Source organism: Channa argus, chromosome 3, assembly GCF_033026475.1.
Source record: "Channa argus isolate prfri chromosome 3, Channa argus male v1.0, whole genome shotgun sequence".
In the NCBI taxonomy this organism is placed as follows: Eukaryota; Metazoa; Chordata; class Actinopteri; order Anabantiformes; family Channidae; genus Channa; species Channa argus.
In genome coordinates this window covers 19,567,450-19,588,679 of record NC_090199.1, presented here as the reverse complement: position 1 = coordinate 19,588,679, position 21,230 = coordinate 19,567,450, and the positions used below count along the sequence as shown (strand labels likewise).

Sequence of the window (21,230 nt, the reverse complement as noted above, 5' to 3'; positions counted from 1 at the left end):
ATTAATGTGAGTTCAAATTCTTCAGTCTTTTCTTTGATTTTCAACTTGCTGTGTCCCACTCAGACTCACACAGGAGTAGTGTTATTATAGTTTAAACTTTTTTGTTAGTTTTCTTTTTAACATTTTATTCCCAACACTGCCTTTGGTGATTTCAGTTTAATTTCAATTTTTCAAAGAAATCTAGTTTTAACTTTCTAAAGTGTTTTGTTGTTTTAATTTTTCTATGGTTAAATGTCTATTTCGTTGTAGTTGTTTTTGACGGTATAAATGTACATATTTCATTTCAGTTTTCGAACTATTTAACCTTACTCGTGAGGAACATTTCTCCACCAACATGTGACAGTACATTTTTATAAAGTGATGTGTATGCAGTTTTCGTCATGATGGCCTTATTAGGGGTAGCTTTAACTCAAGTTGTCCAGCAATCACAGCATTAGTGGTTTCATCCCAAGCTCATCAAGATAACCTTATCTTATCACGACAACCACTGTCACCGGAGTGTAAGTGTATTTCTAATGTAGTCCATTTTATAGCTTTTACTAGGGTTAGATACTAAATTAGGGTTAGAGTTAGAATTTGGTTTATGGTACAAAAGTTTAAGGGCCTAGGGATTGCATTATATCACTGACTGTCCTCTCAAGTGTGTGTGTGCGTGCGTGCGTGCGTGTGTGTGTGTGGTGACAAAATTCGACAATTACTGGTGAGAGAAGTGCATCAACAGAGTCTCAAGTCTCCATCCAGTGCACTTCTAAAGACTTAACATGTCAAACATGATTTTATATCCTCCTGTTGCTGGGCAGAATAATTTTTACCCCCCCAGGCTGCTGCCTCCAGCTTTCTCCTTTTATGGTAACTTTTACAACATATGTTAAACACACAGGAACTTAAGCACATGAAGATGACTCCATGTGGGGAGTCAACCATATAGCTGACCTTGTTCACCTCTACAGGCACTCCACAGGTCAAAAACATATATATCACAACCAAGTGTCACAACATCCCCATAAACCATCCTGCACAAGCATAATGAGCACCTTCCATGAGTCCAACTGAACTAATCATAAGCATTAAAAATATACATACGTGATTTTCCAACACAGTGTGTGTGTTTGTGTGCACCTTGATATTGTAATGCTTTTTCAGTACTTGTATGAAAGCTAGGCACAGACCACTAACTTTTCATCACCACCAGAATATCAAAAGATTGAATCATGTCGACTGGACGTCTTTGTTTTTGATTAGAAACATTTCACTACTTATCCAAGCTGCTTCTTCAGTCTGAATAAAGTGGCTAGGGAACCCAGTTATATCCTCCAGAATAGGCCTTTGTTCCACCCTGGCCTGAATAGTGTCGTTAAGATGGCAGGTGGGAACGGGGTTGAGAAATCAAGATGTAACAATTACACCTAACTCCCTAAACCCCCTAAGATGGGGGTTGTTAGGTGTTTCCCTCTTGGTGGATGTGTGAAGTGGTCTTAACCTCCCTGGGGATGGATGAAAGGGCAGCATGAAAAATGGGAGGCAGGTTGTGCCTGAGGCCTTCTCCTCGGTTGAGAGAAGGATTCTCCATGTGAACGTAAATGGATTCATGTACTTCTCTCTCATACCATCTGTCTTTTCTGTCCAAAATGTGGACATTGTCGTCCTCAGACGAGTGTCCTTTGTCCTTCAGGTGTAGGTACACTGCAGATTCTGGGCGTTTGCTGAGCCATCCTCTTGTGTAGAGGCTGTTTGGTTTCTCTAATATAGAGCTCTTGCACGTACAGTATTATATGATATAAAAAAATTGTGATGAAATTTCTGCATTTACCACAGTGGGTTGGTTTGTCATACATCCATACAGTTCAAGTACAGTTAGGCCCATATTGGTAAAGTCTCAAACGTGTTGTACCACAGTAGCTGATGCTGAGCAAGTTCAAATGATCAGGAGATCAATTTTCAGGAAGAAAAGTACAGTTACTCCATAACTGATGAAAACAGTAACAGCAGATTACAGCATTGCCACATCTTCCTGGGAAATTGGTTCACTGAGATGTGTGGGTGTCATGACAAGGCTCTTGTGAACTTTTTCCATGCCAATACCCTTCATTAGAAAAATATGACAGAATCAGTGTCAAACTGATAAAAGATGGTAATCTCTACAACAAATATAAAGGTATAAGGTAAGGTAGTATCTTGGGAGAGGTAGGAAAATGATTTTTCCTTATAGAATTCAGGCTCAATGAAACACCCCTGTGCCATTTCTAAAGATATGTTTAATCAAAAAGTAATAAATATTGCAGCTCAGATTTTAATATTCCAATGACTGGGTTTGCCTTTTAGGTTAAAGCACATCCTTCACCTCGGAAGCAATTGGGAAATGTTTCTTTTATTTGGCCGCCTGTTGTTCATGAGTTGATGCACACAAACTGCTCCTTGAGAAATTTTTAAATATCTGTTGAAAAACCTGTTAAATACAATGGCTTCATTCGTGAGCTTTAGAGGTGTTGATAGATCAATGTTTTAGCTTTAGAGAGAGTCAAAGGTCTGTTTCCCTCAGCTCCCAGGCTAAACACGATTTGACTTGAGCTCCATACTTCAAGCAAACACGGGTTTGTCTATATGGTTTATGTGACAGGTGCCGAACATTTCTCGACCAACATGTGACAGTATATTTTTATAAAGTGACTCAGTGAGATTGCATTAATTGTATTCCTGTGACTGTGTTTTACGCACAGTGGAAAACACTCACACCCATATTCTGGGGAATCGTACTTATCAGCTTCGACAGTAAGTATAAGAGGCAGGACTGAGCATGCAGGACCAACATCTGAAATAGGCTGCGGTTCTTAAGAGTACACAGAGGTAAGAGGTCTAATGTGTCCATAGTCTTAGACATTGTATTATTATTTTTAATCTTTTTAATCCTGTAGTTTGTGTAATAGGTTTTTATATTTTCTTGTATAATAATTTCAAAATATTCAGGTATCTGAACAAGTGAGAAATCTTGTTGAGTCTTGAAGTAAAGACAAACTCTATTTCCTTTTTTATTTTAAGTATCAAGTTTAAAAATCAGAAAATAAAAAGATCATCTCATCAAATATATTATAATGTCAAAGAATTCTAGTCATTTGATTTAGTTCCAAGTTAGTATTTGTGTTCACTCTTTCCTTCCATCCTTCTTTCTCTCTTTCTCTCTCAGGTGTTTTGACTTGACACTTGTCCAGTAACCTCTCTATGCTTAATCACATTGTTTGCTGGTTGTGCAATCATTAAGGACAGTGTGGGAGATAAAGTATCAAAATCCTTATGACTGATCACTTAATGTGGCTTTAGGAGGCGTGAACTGTTGAACCACATGGCTGAAAATAGGCAGAGGCAGGAAGTGGCTCATTTTTAAAGACAGTATCTGGCCAAATTTCATTCTGCCTTTTATCGCCAGTCTGATCGTTGTGCTCGACCTCCATCATGACTGCTGGACAGTCATTGTGTCTCCTGGTGGTGCTCTCACTGGCAGGCCTCATTCTCAGCTTCCAGCCACTCATCTCATTCAGGGCAAATTCCATCACTCACCGTCACATCACGCAAAGGGCGGTCCTGAGGAAGACAGCTGAGGTCTGCAGAGACATTGCTGCCTCTTTGGGACAGAACTTCAACCTGATTGTAAGTGGGACATTCATAATGAAACGTGGAGAGAGTGGGAAAACACTAATGTATCAAAATGCCTAAGTGAAAGACTTTTTTTATTAGATGACAATATTACAGTAAAATGTTCCATAATAATTGTGTTAAAGGCAAAGTCACATGGATTGTATATATAACTGGACTGGATTAATGTTATAAATTGTTTAGTTTATTGAAAATAGGACATTACCTCAATAATTGGAATCATTTTTTCCTCAGAAAAAAACACTGTCTGTTCTATTAATAAAAGCTTTATCAGTTCTACTACCTTCAAACCTTGTCCTGGTTTTCAGATTGATGACAGACTGTCCGCTAACATGGTGCAAAGGGCCTGCTCGTCCACAGGCACGTCTGCATCGCTACTCTCCAGTGTTATGTTCCAATTTTCTATTGCCTGGATATACTTGAGCAATGTAAACGTGGATTTGGTGTTCTTACTGAGTGCGAAGCACCATTTTGATGATGAGACCTTCCAAGAAGGACGGGACATCATCACAGCAGGTACTATACACTAACATTTCCTTCATGCCTATGACATGAATGCAAACACAAGCTCAGTTTCCATTGCTAAAGAAATGTAAACAACAAATGGTCCTTATCTCAAAGCACAGGTTTAGAATAAGCCACCAGAAGCCACAATGATCTGAAAACTTTCTTTTTGACAATATCTTTACATTTAGTTTAACTAAACTAAACAGAAAAGACTACAATAGACCGTAAAGCCTGCAGGTGGTGCCAAATGGAAAAAAGCTTACTATTATTTACTATTATTATCATATCTTAAGTATCGAGGCTTCAATTCCGGGGGACGACTGTGGCACAGGCAGTAGAACAGTTGTCCACCAATCCTACAGTCAGATGTCAAAGTGTCCTTGAGCAAGACACTGAACCCCAGCTTAGTTGCGCTCGGTGAGTGTTGGCCAGCCCTATCGGAGTGTGTAATTAGAAGCAGTGTAAAGCGCTTTGAGTGCCAGGTAGAAAAGCCCTATACTGTATATGTGCAGACCATTTACAGTAACCATGTTGATTTATAACCTTAGTTTCAAGTTTGTTGAAAGTTGGAATGTCAGACTTTGAATGGATGGATTAGTTTCTTAGTGTTCTTTCATTATTTTATTAATCTTTGTTCAGTAATTTCTCTGTTCTCTCATTGAGGTATGTATGCTGTGAAGGCCAGTGCTAAGCTGCAGAAGTTTATTGGAGGAAGGTGGACTCTAGGACAAATCTGTCACACCCTACAGGTGACACTGCAGATCAATATTTTATTTATTTATTTATTTGAGGGGGTTACAACAACTAAATTAAGAGGAAAAGTAATCATTTATCATTTTTTCAGGATTTCTACAGTCACAGTAACTGGGTGGAGCTGGGTAAAAAGTCTCCATACGGCGCTCTAATCAGACCAGATCAACCCTTTGAGAACCTGGCAGGTAGGATGCTGCTGCCTGGGTGGAGAATGTATGGTTTCAACTTTAACACTTGACTACAAATTTATATGCCTACACACAAACGCACACATTCAGTGTTTCAGGTTTCCTTTGTAGCATCTTTCATTTAACACTCAAGCCAGGTTTAGTAACCTCACTGCTATGCCTACTAAAATTCAACATTTTCATCTGTGATTATTATAATTTATTATGTAATAGAAACCGTTGAATAGGAACTTATAAGTCAATCCAATTCAATTCAATTCAACTTTATTTATATAGCGCCAATTCACAACAAAGTCATCTCAGGGCACTTTACAGAATAAAGTCAAGATTATAAAGATGTATAAAGAGAACCCAACAATTCCCCCTGGAGCAAGCCATAGGCAACAGTGGAGAGGAAAAACTCCCTTTAACGGAAGAATCCTTCAGCAGAACCAGGCTCAGGGTTGACAGCCATCTGCCTCGACCGGCTGGGGTGAGTGGAAAGGGGAGAGAGAAAAGAACAGAGCAACAAAAAGCAACAAGAAAACATCAGGCGGATTGGTAGGACCAGTAGCTTCACGCTGGAAGACACACAGCTTCAAAGCCAGGGACACCTGCAGAAAGGGACAGGGAGAGGGGGACAGAGAAGGACAAAGACAACTAGACGGGAGAGAACACACAGAGTTAATGACATACAGTGGTGACAATTGCGGGGTGAGAGGAGAGGAGAGATGGTCAAGAGGAGGAAAGGAGCTCAGTGCATCGGGGGGTGGGTCCCCCAGCAGTTTAAGCCTATGGCAGTATAACTATAACTAACTATATGCTTTATTAAAAAGGAAGGTTTTAAGCCTAGACTTAAAAGCAGAGAGGGTGTCTGCTTCCCGAATCTGAACAGGGAGCTGGTTCCACAGGAGAGGAGCTTTATAACTAAAAGCTCTACCTCCCATTCTACCTTATAAATTATACATTTTCAAGAGAATTAACTTATACTGTACATGATACAATTTCTTTGTAGTATGCAGTAGTTTAATGTATTACCTATGCTATTACTGTATGTTTATTTGCTAAATTTTCTGCAGACCCAAATACTCCTACCTGTAAAAGCTGTGTAGAAGGAAACTGCAATAACAACCTTCTACCTGACGTGCTACAGAAGGGGCTTCTCACTACGGGGTACTTCAGGTTTTCCTCCTCACCAAAACCTGCAGGTAGCTTTTAAGATTATCTACATTAGTGTTCCACAATTGTTATTTTGTCAACACTACTAGGTAAAATAATGAATATGAAATAATAAAACTCTCTCTGCTGTAAGGGAAATGCAGCCACGGCGGTCTGTTCGATCAGTCAAGCAAAGGGGACCCAGTGGGTGGCATCAATAAGGATGATACTGGGTCTAATCATGGCTGGCTTCACCAGAAAGCAGCTGATTTAGCTGTAGATGCCACAATGGAGCTACTGCAGGACATCAGATTAGCTGTTGGAGACAGAAACTTCCTGCGGTATAGGCCCACTTCAACTGATCCATTAATTATGTAATGGGCATGGCCACCATTGCCCATCAGTATTTTCTGATCAGTAACAGATAAATTCCCCATGATCATCAAGCTAACATGGATAAGAAACACACACTAGCAAAATGAAAGGTAATTGTGTTTTTCTCTGTGTTGTTCCTGCAGATTGATGGGCCTCTCCTACTCTTCTGTGCTGTGTTTTGTCATTGACACCACAGGCAGCATGAGCAATGACATCGCAGAAGCAAAGCGCGTTTCGTTTGATATCATTGACAGCAAGAGGGGAACCCAGCAGGAGCCTTCCGCCTATGTTTTAGTGCCATTTAATGACCCAGGTAGACAACTAGCAAGGGGATATCTATAGTTCATAACAGAACAGTGTGTGTGTGTGTGTGTGTGTGTGTGTGTGTGTGTGTGTGTGTGTGTGTAATTCACTGATCTTGTCTGCTGCCATTATCTATGAGTCAAAGTCTAGTTTGTACCATTTCAAACTTTGTAGCCTTGTGTCTAAGCAGCCAGAGTAAACGTATAATCCACGGAGGGATACGAATTATGTATGTCATATATATATTATGTATTCTTAATGCAGGTTTTGGACCTTTGATGACCACAACCAGTGCGGACGTCTTCAAAGAGAGCATCAACAAGCTATCAGCAAGTGGAGGAGGAGACATCCCAGAGCTCTGCTTGTCTGGACTTCAGGTGTTGATACTGTACAAGAAACTTGTCTCTTGGTCTCTGTTGTGCTATTGTCTTGCAATTATTAATTTGAACAACAATGCTTTGTGCAACAAAAAACAGTAAATACTGTGTTGTTCACCCATACTAAAGAAAGTGATGCATAATTGAAACTAAATAGTGAGTTCTTTAATCATTCAACTTAATGTTGAGAGAAGTATGGCTTTTTCTGGATCGTATTTTAGTCTTTCAGCCTCTAATAAGTCACTTTATTTTTCTGTAATCTATATGATGAACAGCTTGCCCTGACTGCAGCTCCACCCTCCTCTGAGATCTTTGTTTTCACCGATGCTGCAGCAAAAGATGCACATCTGAAAAACACCATCACTGCACTGATAGAGAGCACAAAGTCTGTGGTAAGAAAACAGAAAATCAGAAAACAACTGTAAGTGTTTGCATGCATTTAATTCCAATGAAAACTTTTTATTTTTACAATTGTAGGTTACTTTCATGCTGACAAATGCCCTTGCCAGTCAACGGAGTCGGAGAAGCCCTCTGAGAGTCACAGGTGCAATCACTCAATCAGATGTCCAGCTGTATCGTGACATAGCCCAGGCCTCTGGAGGTCAGACTATTGAGGTCACAAAGTCAACTCTCTCTCAGGCCACTGCTGTGATCAAGGATTCATCAGCCAGTGCTGTGGTAAGACAGTAAACAAGAAAATTATACTTAATAAAGATGGGACTGTGTGTGTTTAAATATGAAATGTCTGCCCTTTCTTCTTTCAGGTGACATTGTTCCAGGTAGTGAAGAAGGAAGGAAGGAAGGAAGGAAGGCCTGATGCTTTTACTTTTGCTGTAGATGATTTATTAAGCAACGTGACTGCCTACATCACAGGAGCCTCAACCCTCACATTCAGTCTCACCAACCCCGAAGGTGTGCTTATGATTGAACCATCTGCCTTCTGATTATGTGAACATGTGTGTACAAAAAGTACAGTGCATCTAGAAAGTATTCACATAACCCCATAATAACAACAGGAAAGTAGTTTGTTTGAAATCTTTAAATGTATAAAAAAAACCTAAAAACAAATCACATGTACATAAGTATTCACAGCCTTTGGCATGACGCTCAAAATTGAGCTCTGGTGCATCCTGTTTCCACTGATCATCCTTGAGATGTTTCTACAAGAGTCCACCTGTGGGAAATTCAGTTTATTGGACATGATTTGGAAAAGTATACATCTGTCTATTTATGATCCCACAGCTAACAGTACATGTCAGAGCACAAACCAAGTCATGAAGTCCAAGGATGTGTCTGTAGACCTCATTAACAGCCCATTTTATTATTATTTTTTTTACATTTCTCTGATTCCTAAAGGTGTATCTCAGAGTTCCAGCCAGGCTAGTGGTCCTCTGGCATCTTTCATCATGACAGGAAACCTACGTCGATTAAGTCTCAATACTGACAGTCAACCTGGATTATGGCAAATCAGTGTCAGCTCTGAAAATTCCTACTCTGTAAAGGTCATAGGTCAGTATGACAGAGTTCAGGGCTGTTTATAATATTGCTCTCTTGTAGTACAGACTGTGAAAATGTCAGATTTCTGTCTATTGCTGTGTTTGCAGTCTTAAGTTACAAACCTACTGATAAATTGAATGTTTGTGCACATCAGGTCGAAGTTCCGTGAACTTCATCTATAACGTTGTGGAAGCACATGAAGGAGCTCACGGGGACTTCAGTCTAAAGGAGGGACGTCCTCTTACAGGTCATATTTTAAAAGAATCATCATTTTTCTGACTGTATTCTATCCAAGTCTTCTTCATATGTGTTGTACAGCAGATTATGGTATATTGTCAAAATTATAGGAAATGTCAAAATAATCTTCTAATTTCCCTTTTACTCCTATAAAACAGGTGGCAATGTCAGCCTCTTGGTCTCTGTGACAGGAAGTGATAACGTAAAGGTGACAGAGGTCACTCTTTCTGACAGCTCAGGGCCAATAGACGTCAATGGATCAATTCAGGTATGCCATATGTTACTCATGATACACCTAAAAGCCGATACCCACTATCTAACTTGTTTATTATTTTGGTATTCCTATTATACCTGTTTATTGTGTAAAAAGGATTGTTTTCATTCCTAAAGCTGCAATGTGACTCTAAATTGCCTGTAGGTGTGAATGTTAGTGTAAATGGTTATCTGTCCGTGTATGTCTCTCTATGTTGGCCCTGAGATAGATTGGTAACCTGTCCAGGGTGTATCCTGCCTCTCACCTAATGACAGCTGGGATAGGCTCTAGTCCCCCCACTACTCTGAACAGAATAAGTGGTTACAGATAATGGATGGATGGTGGTTTAAAAGGAAAGCCCCATTCAAAAACCACTACTGCCATTGCCGTTTGTGAGTCACAGGAAGCTTATGGAGTACATTTCAAATTTAAAAAGGAAAAAATCAAATACCATAACTGTATTAGTAGTCATTTCCATCAACTCTCACAGTTTGAATACTAAAGTGTCCTTGAATGCATCCCTACTTAAAGTAAAATCGGGGCTGGTGATCACATAACAATAATGTAACTTTAACAATAATACAGCTGACAACAAGTTGATTATTCAGATGGATTACCTGATTACAGAAAGCTTAAAGTTAAGAAGACGTTATAGAGCACAAAAAACAAATGTTGAAAAGAGATCTGTAATATCCTTGGTATATTCAAAAATGGAGGAACTGACTAGTATTGCAATAAAGAGTTTTTGCATTGAAAACATTGTCATCTTTAATTACAAACACTTGTCATCCCTCACGTTACAGCCTTCTTTGTGACATGTCTTTCTCTTACTGTCCTTAGTCAGTGGGAAGTGGTACCTTCCTGGTGACGTTCAGTGGAATTCCAGCAGGTGAGTTTGCGGTTTGTCTGAAAGGAGAGGACAGCAGCTCCACCTCTGGCTCGACACCAAGCAGCTTCCAGAGACAGGCCCCCACACAGATCAAGACCTCCAGCATCTCTGTTACTGTGAGCACAATCCCCATCGGGGACTTATGCATTTATACTGTAAAGAAGTTTATCGTCTGGCAAACTTAACTGTTGGCTGTTGCTAACAGTGTAAGGACAACTACACTAATGGTATCAAAATGGTTAGAGATAAAAACCAGCATACCTACCAGTCCATATCTACATCCATAAATTCAGATTACATACAATTAGAAATATTTAACCTTGTCTTTCTGTTTCACCCTTCCACCTTTCCCTCCACTTTTCCAGGCCCGAGCCAACAACCCCAACATAGAACCAGGCTCCACTATCTCCATCCCTGTTACAGTCGCCAAAACCACCAACGGAGTTGTTGACGACTTTGCAACTGGGACATTCATAGTGCGAGCCAACAATGACCGAAGCTATTCTTCCACTTCACCCCACACTGTCTCTATAGCACCAGGCAGTGGAGGTAAAGCCAGTGGCACTGTAACCTTAACAGTGCCAGCCAGTGCTCCATCTGGAACCGACGTGACTCTCATCATTGAGGCAGAAAATGAAGCTGCTACTGACAACAACTATGCTGTTCTCAGGTTTTCTGTGGCTGCTAAGGTGAGAGCAAAGATTAATTGAGTAGTTGGATTAATAGTCTTTAAAATTTAAACCACATTTCCCTTGTATGATTTATTGTGCTATAAAACAACTTTTTTTTTCCTTTGGCTATTTTAATTGGAGTTTTAGAACACAGTTATAACACCAACTGGTTTTAATGAAATGGCCTCCTTAAATGTTTTGTCTTTTTTTTTTTCACGATTTTTTCAAGGTGACAGATATCACCAGTCCTGTGTGCCAGGTAGTCAGCACATCATCCAGCTGTCTGTCCTCCTTATCACCCTGTGCTTCCTCCCAGTGGGTATTGATCGCTAATCTCACAGATGGCATCGCTGGAACTGGCATTGAGAGAGTCACCATCATACAAGGAAACGGTACCCTGAATACCAGCACAGTGGCTGGAGCAGGGGGTGAGAACATTACTGTGGCCATGTACAGCGCCTCATGCTGCTCACATAATGTAGAGCTGGCAGCTGTGGACAGAGTCGGAAATGTGGGGACATGTGTGGGACACGCTACAGTATCAAGCACAGCATCAACTGCAGGGCACACTTCGAACTTACCATATGCTCTATGGATCAGTTGTGTGGTTTCTCTCCTTTGGAGGTAAAAGTTAAATGAGACACTTCCAGCTGGTGTGTTTAAATGCAAATTAATTTTACGGGCTGGGAAAACTAATGTATTTTGAGTTATGGATGTATGGAGAGAAAAAACATAAGAAAAGACTTGCTTTGTACTGTATGCTAGTTGACTGCTGAAGATAACATAAAATGTATTCCAGTAGCTGTGATTGCTGCAATGGTTACTGGATGCAGCAATAATGTTGTCTAACCCATCCACCACAAATGAGTATTTTCCCACAAGTAGGTGTAGGTTTCATCTGATGGTTACATTTCTTTTTATTAGAGCAATAGTTTGGGGTTAAAGTTTGGTTTCACAATGTTCCAGAGGGTCTGAAAAATAAGGTATTCATAAAACTTTATTTTCCTTCCTTCCTTTATTTATAGTTCCTCCTGTTTAAACTGGCCACAACAAGATCCTTTCTTAAAGCCCCTTTTAAGTGGTAGAGATGAAGGACAAAAGCTAGTCCTTCAGTGTAAACCATATTCAAATGCATACCTAAGGCTAATTAATAAGGACCTGGTGGCTCAGTGGTAGAGCACTAAGTTGGGATGCAGAAGGCTAGCTGAAGCACTATTTACAGGCAATCCATCTGTCATGTAAATTAAAATATATAATTTTACATTTACCAGGCCCAGGTCTGCTGGCTAATAACAAATTTTTACTTTTGATACTTTACAGTAAGTACATGTTGCTTTTAAACATAAACAGCACTTTTAATGTTTGAATGCAGGATTTGTATGTTGTTATTTACATAACATTATTAGCAAAGTACATAAAGTATTTTAGTAAAAGATACTCTTACTGTGTGTATGACTGACCAGTTCAGTCAGTTGTCACTAGAAATGAGAAAGAATATACCTGAAAACAAAAACTGACCTAGTGTTTAGTAAGATTTTCTTGCTCAATGTTGAGCAAAGATAATCAGCTGCAGCATAACCTGACTTTTTCTGATCCCATACAGTAAGAGTATAACTTCCCAGCTGCAGCAAATACTTTTTATAGACAAAACATATATAACGAGTTATGTGTGTGAAACCAATTAATAACACAGCTGCAATAAGCTAGTAAAGTTTATTTGTCTATTTCAAATAAAAGGTAAAACAATAACTACAACAAAGAACCAAATGAACCTTGAAGGGCAGTAAAAATATAACATAATAGTTAAAGTGGAAGAACTAAGAGCAACTTCCAGCAATCGAACAAGAATGGCACTTGGGGTCTGTTTCAGAAAGCAGGATTAACAAAGAAAACCGGATAATCTAAAACCACATCTGACCGGACAGATAAAAAGTACACTGAGCTCCTAGTTTGTCAGTGCAGCGTTCCAGCTAACTCAGTGATCCTGCTTGGTGAGACAGCACAACAGCCTGGCCAAATGCAAACTGCATCAGAAGGAGAAGAGGGAAAGAGCTTGGTCCTTTAATTCAAATGTATGACAAACTGATCTTCAAACAATACAGCAACCACAAAATCAAAGTACAGAAGTTTACTAGAAAAAAAAGGGAAAAATACAGAAGTCTATCACCAATCAATTACCATGGCAAGTAAACATCAAAGCAGCCACCCACTAAAAAGAAAAGCTTTGTTTTGTCTTAGAACTTGTTGAAATAATGTTGCCCAGCAGAGTTACCAAAAGCAACTGGAGAGTTGAAAGTGCACCACTACAATGAGAAATCTTAAAACTTAATTGAATAAACTTAAATGAATTCACTATCCTCAACAGATAACAATTCATAGATAGACAAGACTACTCCTGGATTAAAATAAACCTATAAACCTTGAAATCATGTCTGTGAAGATGTCATGAACACTAAATTATATCCACTGTCTAGCCGGGATGTCAGCAATGCAACTTGGAACAGATTCAATGTAAGAATCCTACTATACAGTATTTACAATACCTAATATTACTCTTTTAAACAGAGCTCAAGGTTACATGATTGGGTGTTTTGCATTATTTTTGAGAGCCCATAGATCAAACATCTTCTTGGAGCTCTGTGTCCCTGACAAGAGAAATGGTAAATACCAGAGGTCTAATTATGTAGAGCATTAAAGAGGGCCAGTGACTGGTGTGTGTGTGTGTGTGTGTGTGTGTGTGTGTGTGTGTGTGTGTGTGTGTGTGTGTGTGTGATACATCTCTTTTCTATGCTCAAAAAGCAAAGACAAAACTAAAGTTACAGATAAATAGCTACAGTTTTTTTTTAACAAAAGCTGTGAGAAACTGTACATACTATTAACAATATTTTATGGTAAGACCACTGAGGATTCTCTTTTTGACCTGCTCTCTTCAAAGTCACTATGCTGTAGTCCAGCAAACCCAAAGAAACTATAATGGACACATTTCGTCAATGACTGAAAAGTGTGAAATGCATTTGCACTGTAAAATTAAAGGAATTTGTAATGAATAGGGGAACAGAAATTTAACAATTCCCTAAAAATAACAAGTTAGCCCTGTTACTTTAAAATGTTTTACACTGACTGATTATGTTGTACCTTAGCTGTAGGGCTGTAGCCCAGGTTTATGCTCGGTCTAATGCAACATTGGCAATAAAAACAGCAAAAGTAATGCAATAAAATCATATGCTTCTAATGCTTAAATATAAGAGATTTTGGTGGGTGTAAATACAGCTGTTACATGCAGAGAGGCACTGAGTAGAAAGAGGTTTTAGGCCTACAGTAGGTTCTCTAGACATGCTTACGTTTCTCTCAAAATCTGGTTTTCCTCAGATGAAATTAGTACAGAGCTTCCAAAGTTAGCATTCACTTATTTCATACAGTTGCATCACCAAGTATAAATCAAATATATCAATTGATTTACAATATATACATATATACTTCACATAATTTGTATATATGTTAACATTCCATGCAGCATATAGCAAACCCTTTCTTTAAGTAAGTCACCCTTTTGGAAATAGAGGGGTTCCATCGAAGTATAACTTTCAGTCTTCATGTATTTCTTTCTCTTCTAGGGTTATACATGAAAATACTGGAAATTATCACTGCAAGCCCATAAAAAAAAAAAAGTGTGGGTCACTGCAAAAGATGATCCTGTTTCAACTCTCCTCAGACCACAGGCTTAGTATCTCCGACCAGCACTGGCAAAGTAAAACCAATTCTGCAAGCTCTGTGCAGCTAACAAAGCACATACTCAAGTCAGCTTGATGCACGTGCCAGTCTCCTCAAATCAGGCTTTGAGTTTTCATTCCCTCCACTGTCCACAAATATCAGTCACTGCTTAAAAACTCCCCAATATGGCCTTGTTCCTACATATGACATTAAAGTTATTTAATCAAATTGGATGTCACAGGCTGTCCAGCATTAATTTCAGGCAATTATTTTCCTTGTAGTAAACTCTCACCTAAATTGAATAAATGTATGCAGTTACAAACTTCTGATTTTAGAATCATTTAATAGTCATGCTAAAACCTCAAGGGCACATGTAACAACCTAACCTAAACTGGAAATATGCAAATGCTCTAAGGTTTCTCGTGTAAACATTCCAAGGTTTAAGTAGACTGGTATAGTACATACAATAGTTGCTGTATTGTAATACCTGTGGAGGTATAAAAATGTGGCTTATTGGCAATAAGGGACAGAAATGTACAGCAATATCCCTGCCTTTGGAGTGTGAGCCAGGTGAAGTTGGGGAAACCTGAGGCGTAAACTCTGCGATTGTATACATCTTGCATCTGTTGTATAATTGGTTGTTTGGAATGAAAAGGAAGGATGCAATCTGATCCGCAGTCCTTTTTGAATGGCTCTGGACAAAGTTGCTAGATGGTACTTTTTTGAGTGTCTTTCTGGTGTGTATTAGTCAAGTTAGGTCTACTATGCTACTTTACTTTGTGTCACTGATTTCACTTCTAACCTCCTACTTACAACCATATTACAGGCTGGAAAAGGACAATGTTTGTCATGGATTTGTGGACACTGTAAAAACTAATAGACACCACTGGGTGTGTGGTGCTAAGGCAACTAATTCATAGTTCGATAGCTTGAAAGCAATCAGCTCCTCTGATTGAAGAAATCATAAGTAAGGAAACAATCAGAATAATTTATTTATATAACATAAGGAACTGCTGCTCAGCAAAAATAATTACAAATGCTCTTATTTTTGATTAGACATCATGGGTGGATGTCCTAATAGACACAACATGAGGCTGGCTAGACTCACAGGAAGAGGAAGTCAGTCACATTAGGGTGGCTGAGCCTACAGCTGCCTCGGGGATACCAATGACACTGAAGAAGACTTTCAGAGTGACTGTGGTGTGTCCAGGATTATGGCAAATCACCAAATATGGCTAGAGAACTTGAATGTTTGGGCACTGGTGTTTGGAGGTTAGGCTAGTCTCAGTGGGCTTCTAAGACAATGGTGTTGACAAAATTTGTAAAGCAAAGGGTTGGAAAAGACATGCCGAGGTCCCCCTAGTGCTCATCCATCTCAGAAAGATCAGAGCTAGAGGACAGTGGTGTGCCTGATTGGAGGTGGTTTGAAATGGGTTGTGGACTTAAGGTAGAGCCCTGTGGGATGCTGCTTGAAACGGGGTCAGGGAGAGTCAGGGTTTCTGGCGCTGACTTTTTGCGGGGTCGGTCCTTTGGAACAGAGAGGGACTCGGGTGCATCAGTGCACATGGGGGTCGAGGGGGCGCTGGCAGGGCCAGTGAGGGCACAGGATGAGAGAGGAGTCTCGCTGATGGAGATCGAGGGGGGGAACATCCCAATCTTCTGGTTGGTGGCCTCCTGGATGGTGCGTTCAAACTCTCTCACCTCATCCATTGTCATGTCTGGATTGGAAAGAGATCAATTAAGACAGTAAATAAAAGGAAAAATCAGGAAAAATCCTTTGCTTCTTTGAAATTCAGAGAATATACTGTAAAGTAAGGAAATGTAGCTTTCCATGACCTGTCATTAGTAGAAACACAGACAAACAGAAAAACATATCATCAGTACAATGCTAAAGAATACAGTCTTAAACAACCTGCGATGCTTTCTGCCAGCTCACATGGTATGTTATTCTACTAACCTGTGTTAGTTTGGTAGCATTTGTTTCATAGATAAGACATCATAGTTCAGCTGTTTAAATTACCTGTATTTTGTTCATGTTTATCACAAAGGTAGAATCAGTGTGGGAGACAATGAGTGAATGTATGTGGACAGCTAAATGTGACAGTTCCAGAGGCACCAAAGGTCCAAATATGAGAAAGAGGAGGGGCAATGATGTAAAGAAACAATGAAAAAGACACATACACTTGCTTTGTCATGGATCTCTATGTCATCCAGTGAAGACGGATTTGTTGTGGATTGCTCTTGCTGCTCATGGCAAACTTTAATGTTGGTTTTCTCATGCATTTGTGTCTCATAATCCCGCACGTCATCCAAAGTCATATCTGGAAGAAGGGGGGAGGGATGGAATGAGGGTTGAAATGTTGATAACTCCTCTACAGTGTCACTCCAGGTGAGAGATGAGCGGGTTAGGCAGCAAAGGTGCATTCATTGGGTGAGTATAGAGCTGGATGATCGGGGCTTCTTTTTAGTTAAGGTTTGAAAGGTAACAATGCAAGATTCTTACGAGCCAGAGAATTTAAAGGAGACAGACACATCCGACCCACAATAGGAGGAAGGAAGGAAAGGAAGATTGCATTCAAGAAGTTTTCAAGATTGAGGAAAGACATGAACAATCTACACCAAAAGAAGCGATTGGATCACTGGAAGCACAAGGAAGTGACACCAGCAAGGGTTGACAGGCAAAATTATTCCACATGTGAAAAGCTATAGGTTACATTTTAAAAACAAATCCAGGTTGTTAGGAGTTGTTATAAAGGTTAGTGGTTAACGAGAGGAGAAGAGAAGAAAGGAGCACATTTCATGGCAAAGATAATGGACTGGCTCTCTGTGTGCACTACAGCTATGGAAAAATCTCAACAGCTGAGAGTAAGTAAATGTGTTGCAGCCATTTGTCTGTTCAAACAGAGTTGCCTCTTGTGCAACCAGACTCTCAGAGCAACAGACACAGGCGGATTTAACATTTCAGTAAGCACATCAGTGATGTAAATTCCCAAATATTCTTTAAATATTTTTTCGTGCAGCTGCTGTCAAGTTGTGTGTCCTACCGTGCACACACACACACACACACACACACACACACACACGTCTTTATAATTAGTCATTTCCTGATTATATACATCTATTGTAGCTATAAAGCCCTTTACAACAAGTGTCTACTCTTGACTCTGTTTGCATAAACTGATAAGTTTAAATTTCACTATCATGAAATATTAACAGTAAGGTTTAATTTTTAATCTGTTTCTTTGAGACAAACACTGACCATGCTGGGAAACTAAAGGACAGGGTTTGTTATTAGTGGGTTAGATTAGGATTCATGCTTTAGGAGCATTAGCAAGACTGACCAAGGGAGGGGGGCAGATGCAGGTGGAGCAATCTTTCATGCACGATGATTGGTAAATAAACAATTATCAGCAATCAGTCCGCAGGAATCAATAGCCACTTATGTAACATAACTCTTTAAAGGTTTTTAAAGGCTTCATGTAAACAGTTGATCACAAACTAAAATGGAACTTCCCAACTTTAGAAACACTTAGGACTTCATAAATATTTAATGTTACATATGTGTATAAGAAAATGTATTTTACTTTGGCAGCAATGTACTCACAGTGCCTTCACTATCTAGCTGGTGATTAATAACACTGAAACAATCCTATGGCTGTGAATTAGCTTGAGTCTGTAGACAGCAGGGTCATAGAAGGGGCTTTGTAGACCTACCAATCCATTCATCCACCCAGGCAAATGCTTGTCTGTGTCCCAGCAGCAACACGTCCCGAACCACCTGTGACACAACACAATAATGGTCAGAAATTTGATTCTTTCTGTCCTTTGATTGTTTAGTGCAATTTTGTGCCAACCCGAAATCTTTATTATTTACATTGTAAGGTCATTTTGAAAGAGGAATCTAAAATGAGGTGCATCAGTAACTTAATCAGCTACCTCAGAAGAACGTCACAAAAAAAGATGTAAAGCAACCGCCCCTTTTTTTAACAGATTCTCTATTGACCCTATGAAAGTATATATGTAACCTCTGACCTTGTGTATAAACTGCTCCACTCGTGTCTGCAGACCCCACACCTCGAACTTGACCGTGACCAGTTTGTACGAGCACATGATGGGGTCCTGGGTGTCCCTCCAGCCCTCCTGAAGGATCCCCCGTGATGTCTTCTCTGACTTAAAATATCGCAAGTCCTGCAGTTTGGGGACATGAAGACATGCATGTTTAATATTACAATTATAAACCAAAATCCTAAGGGATTATTGCTTCTGTGACCAAGTGGAGATAGACTTAAGGGAGAGCCTAAAATTAAACGCCTAGCTGAGTGATAGTATTAAATACTATTCAGATGAACCCCCTTGGTCCTTTGAGAATCTCTGTCTAGGCTCATTAAAGCTGAGGCAATCTGTTATTAAACAGCTATGAAGACAATTACCAGCCTCTCACTTCACAGACTCTAAAGTACGAAAGGGTTTTCAGACTCCAGATGAATGCTGGCAGAGAAGGGACAAGCATATAAAGCAGCTGCCAGAAAAATGGGATTGAGATTTCGGAGGCATTTGGAGCTTCAATAACACATTTAATAGATGATAAGACTAAAAGTAAAAGTAACTCATCATATTTTAGCTAACTAAAATCTGAAGTAAAATGAGAATCTTAGGCTATGTTTACATTATAGCCTTAACGCTCAATTCTATAATGTAACGCTCAATTCTATAATGCTCAATTTGTTCCAAATGCAGTCTTGCTTTGTAGGCGGCTCACATTCACGTTTGTACGAGACATGTATTCAGCTCGGGTAACTCAATGTCACGTGGCATTTGTGCCGTTTCCTCAAAAAGTGCTTTTTTAGAACATGCAGTTTGGTTTGAGCAGAAGCTTCTTCATAAATATCCAGCAAATCTAAAATTCTGCTTTTCTCCAGTCATCTCTGTATCTGTTGTTGATATTCTCTGGGTTTATTATAACCAGACTATGAGGTGCCGATACTGAGTGATGACGACAGGCAATACGCACATGCACAAAGAGCTGGGAAGCTTAAAAAAACCCACACAAGTTCTTATCTGATTGTTCTAAGAGAGGTGGCATTGTCAACAATCAGATAATAATCTGATCTAGGACCACATTAAAAAAGTGGCCCGGATTTGATTTAAAAAAAATAAAAATAAAAAATAAACAATTTTGGTAAAATTCGGATGTGTCTATACCTCACTGAAAAAAAAAGACTAATTAAGGCCACCTGAGGGCAAAAAGATCCGAGCCCCACATCACCATGCAATGTGAACTTAAACACCATCTGCTTTAGGCTGGGTATGTTTTCAATAGCTACAGGTGCTTCAGGTTGTTTCTCTGTCCACAATAAAACTGTAATAGACAGGGGTGAACCTCTTCCTAATGAAACTTGCCCAACATCCACTAAACATTTACGATAGAATTGACAATCCAGTGCAGACATGCCTCAAAAGGATGTTTAATAACCATTCACACTTGTGTGATGACCCACATATGACTGCATAGGGGTCAAACACCTGGGACTCCTTACTCCTAGAATCTCAAGTAATTCCAGATGCCACCAAATAGCACTTTTGAAATCGTACTACTTCCCCCTGTTTTACTGTTTTGCCACATTCAACAGTGTTGTTACTTACACCTAGTAGTAGTGTGTTTAGTGTTAACTCCCAACAGGTGCAAGCATTTACACAAAAACACACACATACACCCACACAAACTCACCTCAGACTCTTTGTAGTAGCGCTCCGGAATCTCATCGTAGGCGACGTCGATAAAGCACACTTCCCTCTCCTGGTCCTTCAGCTCGGTGTCAAAGATCTAAAAACACAACAGAACATTTTGTCAATGCTTACTGAGGCCTCTGCCTGCCAGGTAGAGCACCTTCTCACGTAAAAATGCAACCAGAAATGGGTCTTCTCCACATTACTCCACCATCTGGGGCCATGCTTACTGTTACTAATGCTTGACATGGCATCTTATATTTCTGTCCCCTCATGACTCAGAAAATCTACAAAGAACCACATACTGTAATTGCTTACACTGCCAGTAGGGCGCGATCTAGAACTATGTCTTCAAATTGTTTCAAATGAGATGTTCTTTTTGCAGTTATGGTCATATGTTGACAGTCAGCTGATACAAAACATGAATATTGCATTCATTTGTTTTTGTGCTGGCGAAAGAACATCCTAGTCCAATAGGTCAAGTATGAATGTTTGTGCTTTTAGATTACAGCATATTTTCTACTTATTCACTTATTAATAAATTCATATGCAGTTTATTGTGTGTATATACTTGCAAGTACTGCTACACACTTGTTATCTCATAATAACATCCACGAACAATGAACCTCCGCATACGACAGTACCTGCCATATGCAGCACCCAATGGGAAAATTTTTGTGTGTGCGTGCGTGTCTGTTGTGGGTGCGTGAATTGAAAGTGATGTTAGAGACTACAGGCTTCAGTGAAGGGATTTATCCTTAATTTAAGTAGAGACAGTCTGCTCAAAGCACAGAATGAGAGAAAAAAAATCTACAGAAAAAGAAACATATACAGTCAACTCCATAGTTTTATCTTATGTTTTGAGAAAAAATGTTTTTTTCTCTATTACAAGTGCAACCGATGTGATAAACATATAATTGTAATACATTTGATGTGACTGAGTTTATGTTTGAAATC

General features: G+C 39.5%; 2 protein-coding genes across 2 annotated transcripts in view; one reads left to right on the top strand and one right to left on the bottom strand.

Annotated features, from left to right (window-relative positions):
- Positions 1-3,200: 3,200 nt before the first annotated feature.
- vwa10.2 (von Willebrand factor A domain containing 10, tandem duplicate 2) lies at positions 3,201-12,420 on the top strand. Its single transcript, XM_067497658.1, has 17 exons — positions 3,201-3,642; positions 3,957-4,164; positions 4,819-4,904; positions 5,000-5,093; positions 6,155-6,283; positions 6,388-6,574; positions 6,752-6,921; positions 7,176-7,288; positions 7,564-7,680; positions 7,766-7,966; positions 8,053-8,200; positions 8,645-8,797; positions 8,940-9,032; positions 9,181-9,290; positions 10,116-10,280; positions 10,530-10,853; positions 11,065-12,420. Exons 1-17 carry the CDS (start codon positions 3,448-3,450, stop codon positions 11,461-11,463), a joined length of 2,892 nt encoding a protein of 963 aa, XP_067353759.1. The 5' UTR covers positions 3,201-3,447; the 3' UTR covers positions 11,464-12,420.
- Positions 12,421-12,534: 114 nt separating this feature from the next.
- LOC137123629 (cytoplasmic phosphatidylinositol transfer protein 1-like) overlaps positions 12,535-21,230 on the bottom strand; it is a 61,233-nt gene continuing 52,537 nt past the window's right edge. The window contains exons 6-9 of the mRNA XM_067497659.1: positions 20,275-20,370; positions 18,579-18,734; positions 18,261-18,324; positions 12,535-16,264 (exon numbers count right to left, since the gene is read on the bottom strand). Of these exons, the coding sequence (XP_067353760.1) occupies positions 15,906-16,264; positions 18,261-18,324; positions 18,579-18,734; positions 20,275-20,370 (675 nt within the window). The 3' untranslated portion in view covers positions 12,535-15,905. The remainder of the gene's footprint in view (positions 16,265-18,260; positions 18,325-18,578; positions 18,735-20,274; positions 20,371-21,230) is intronic.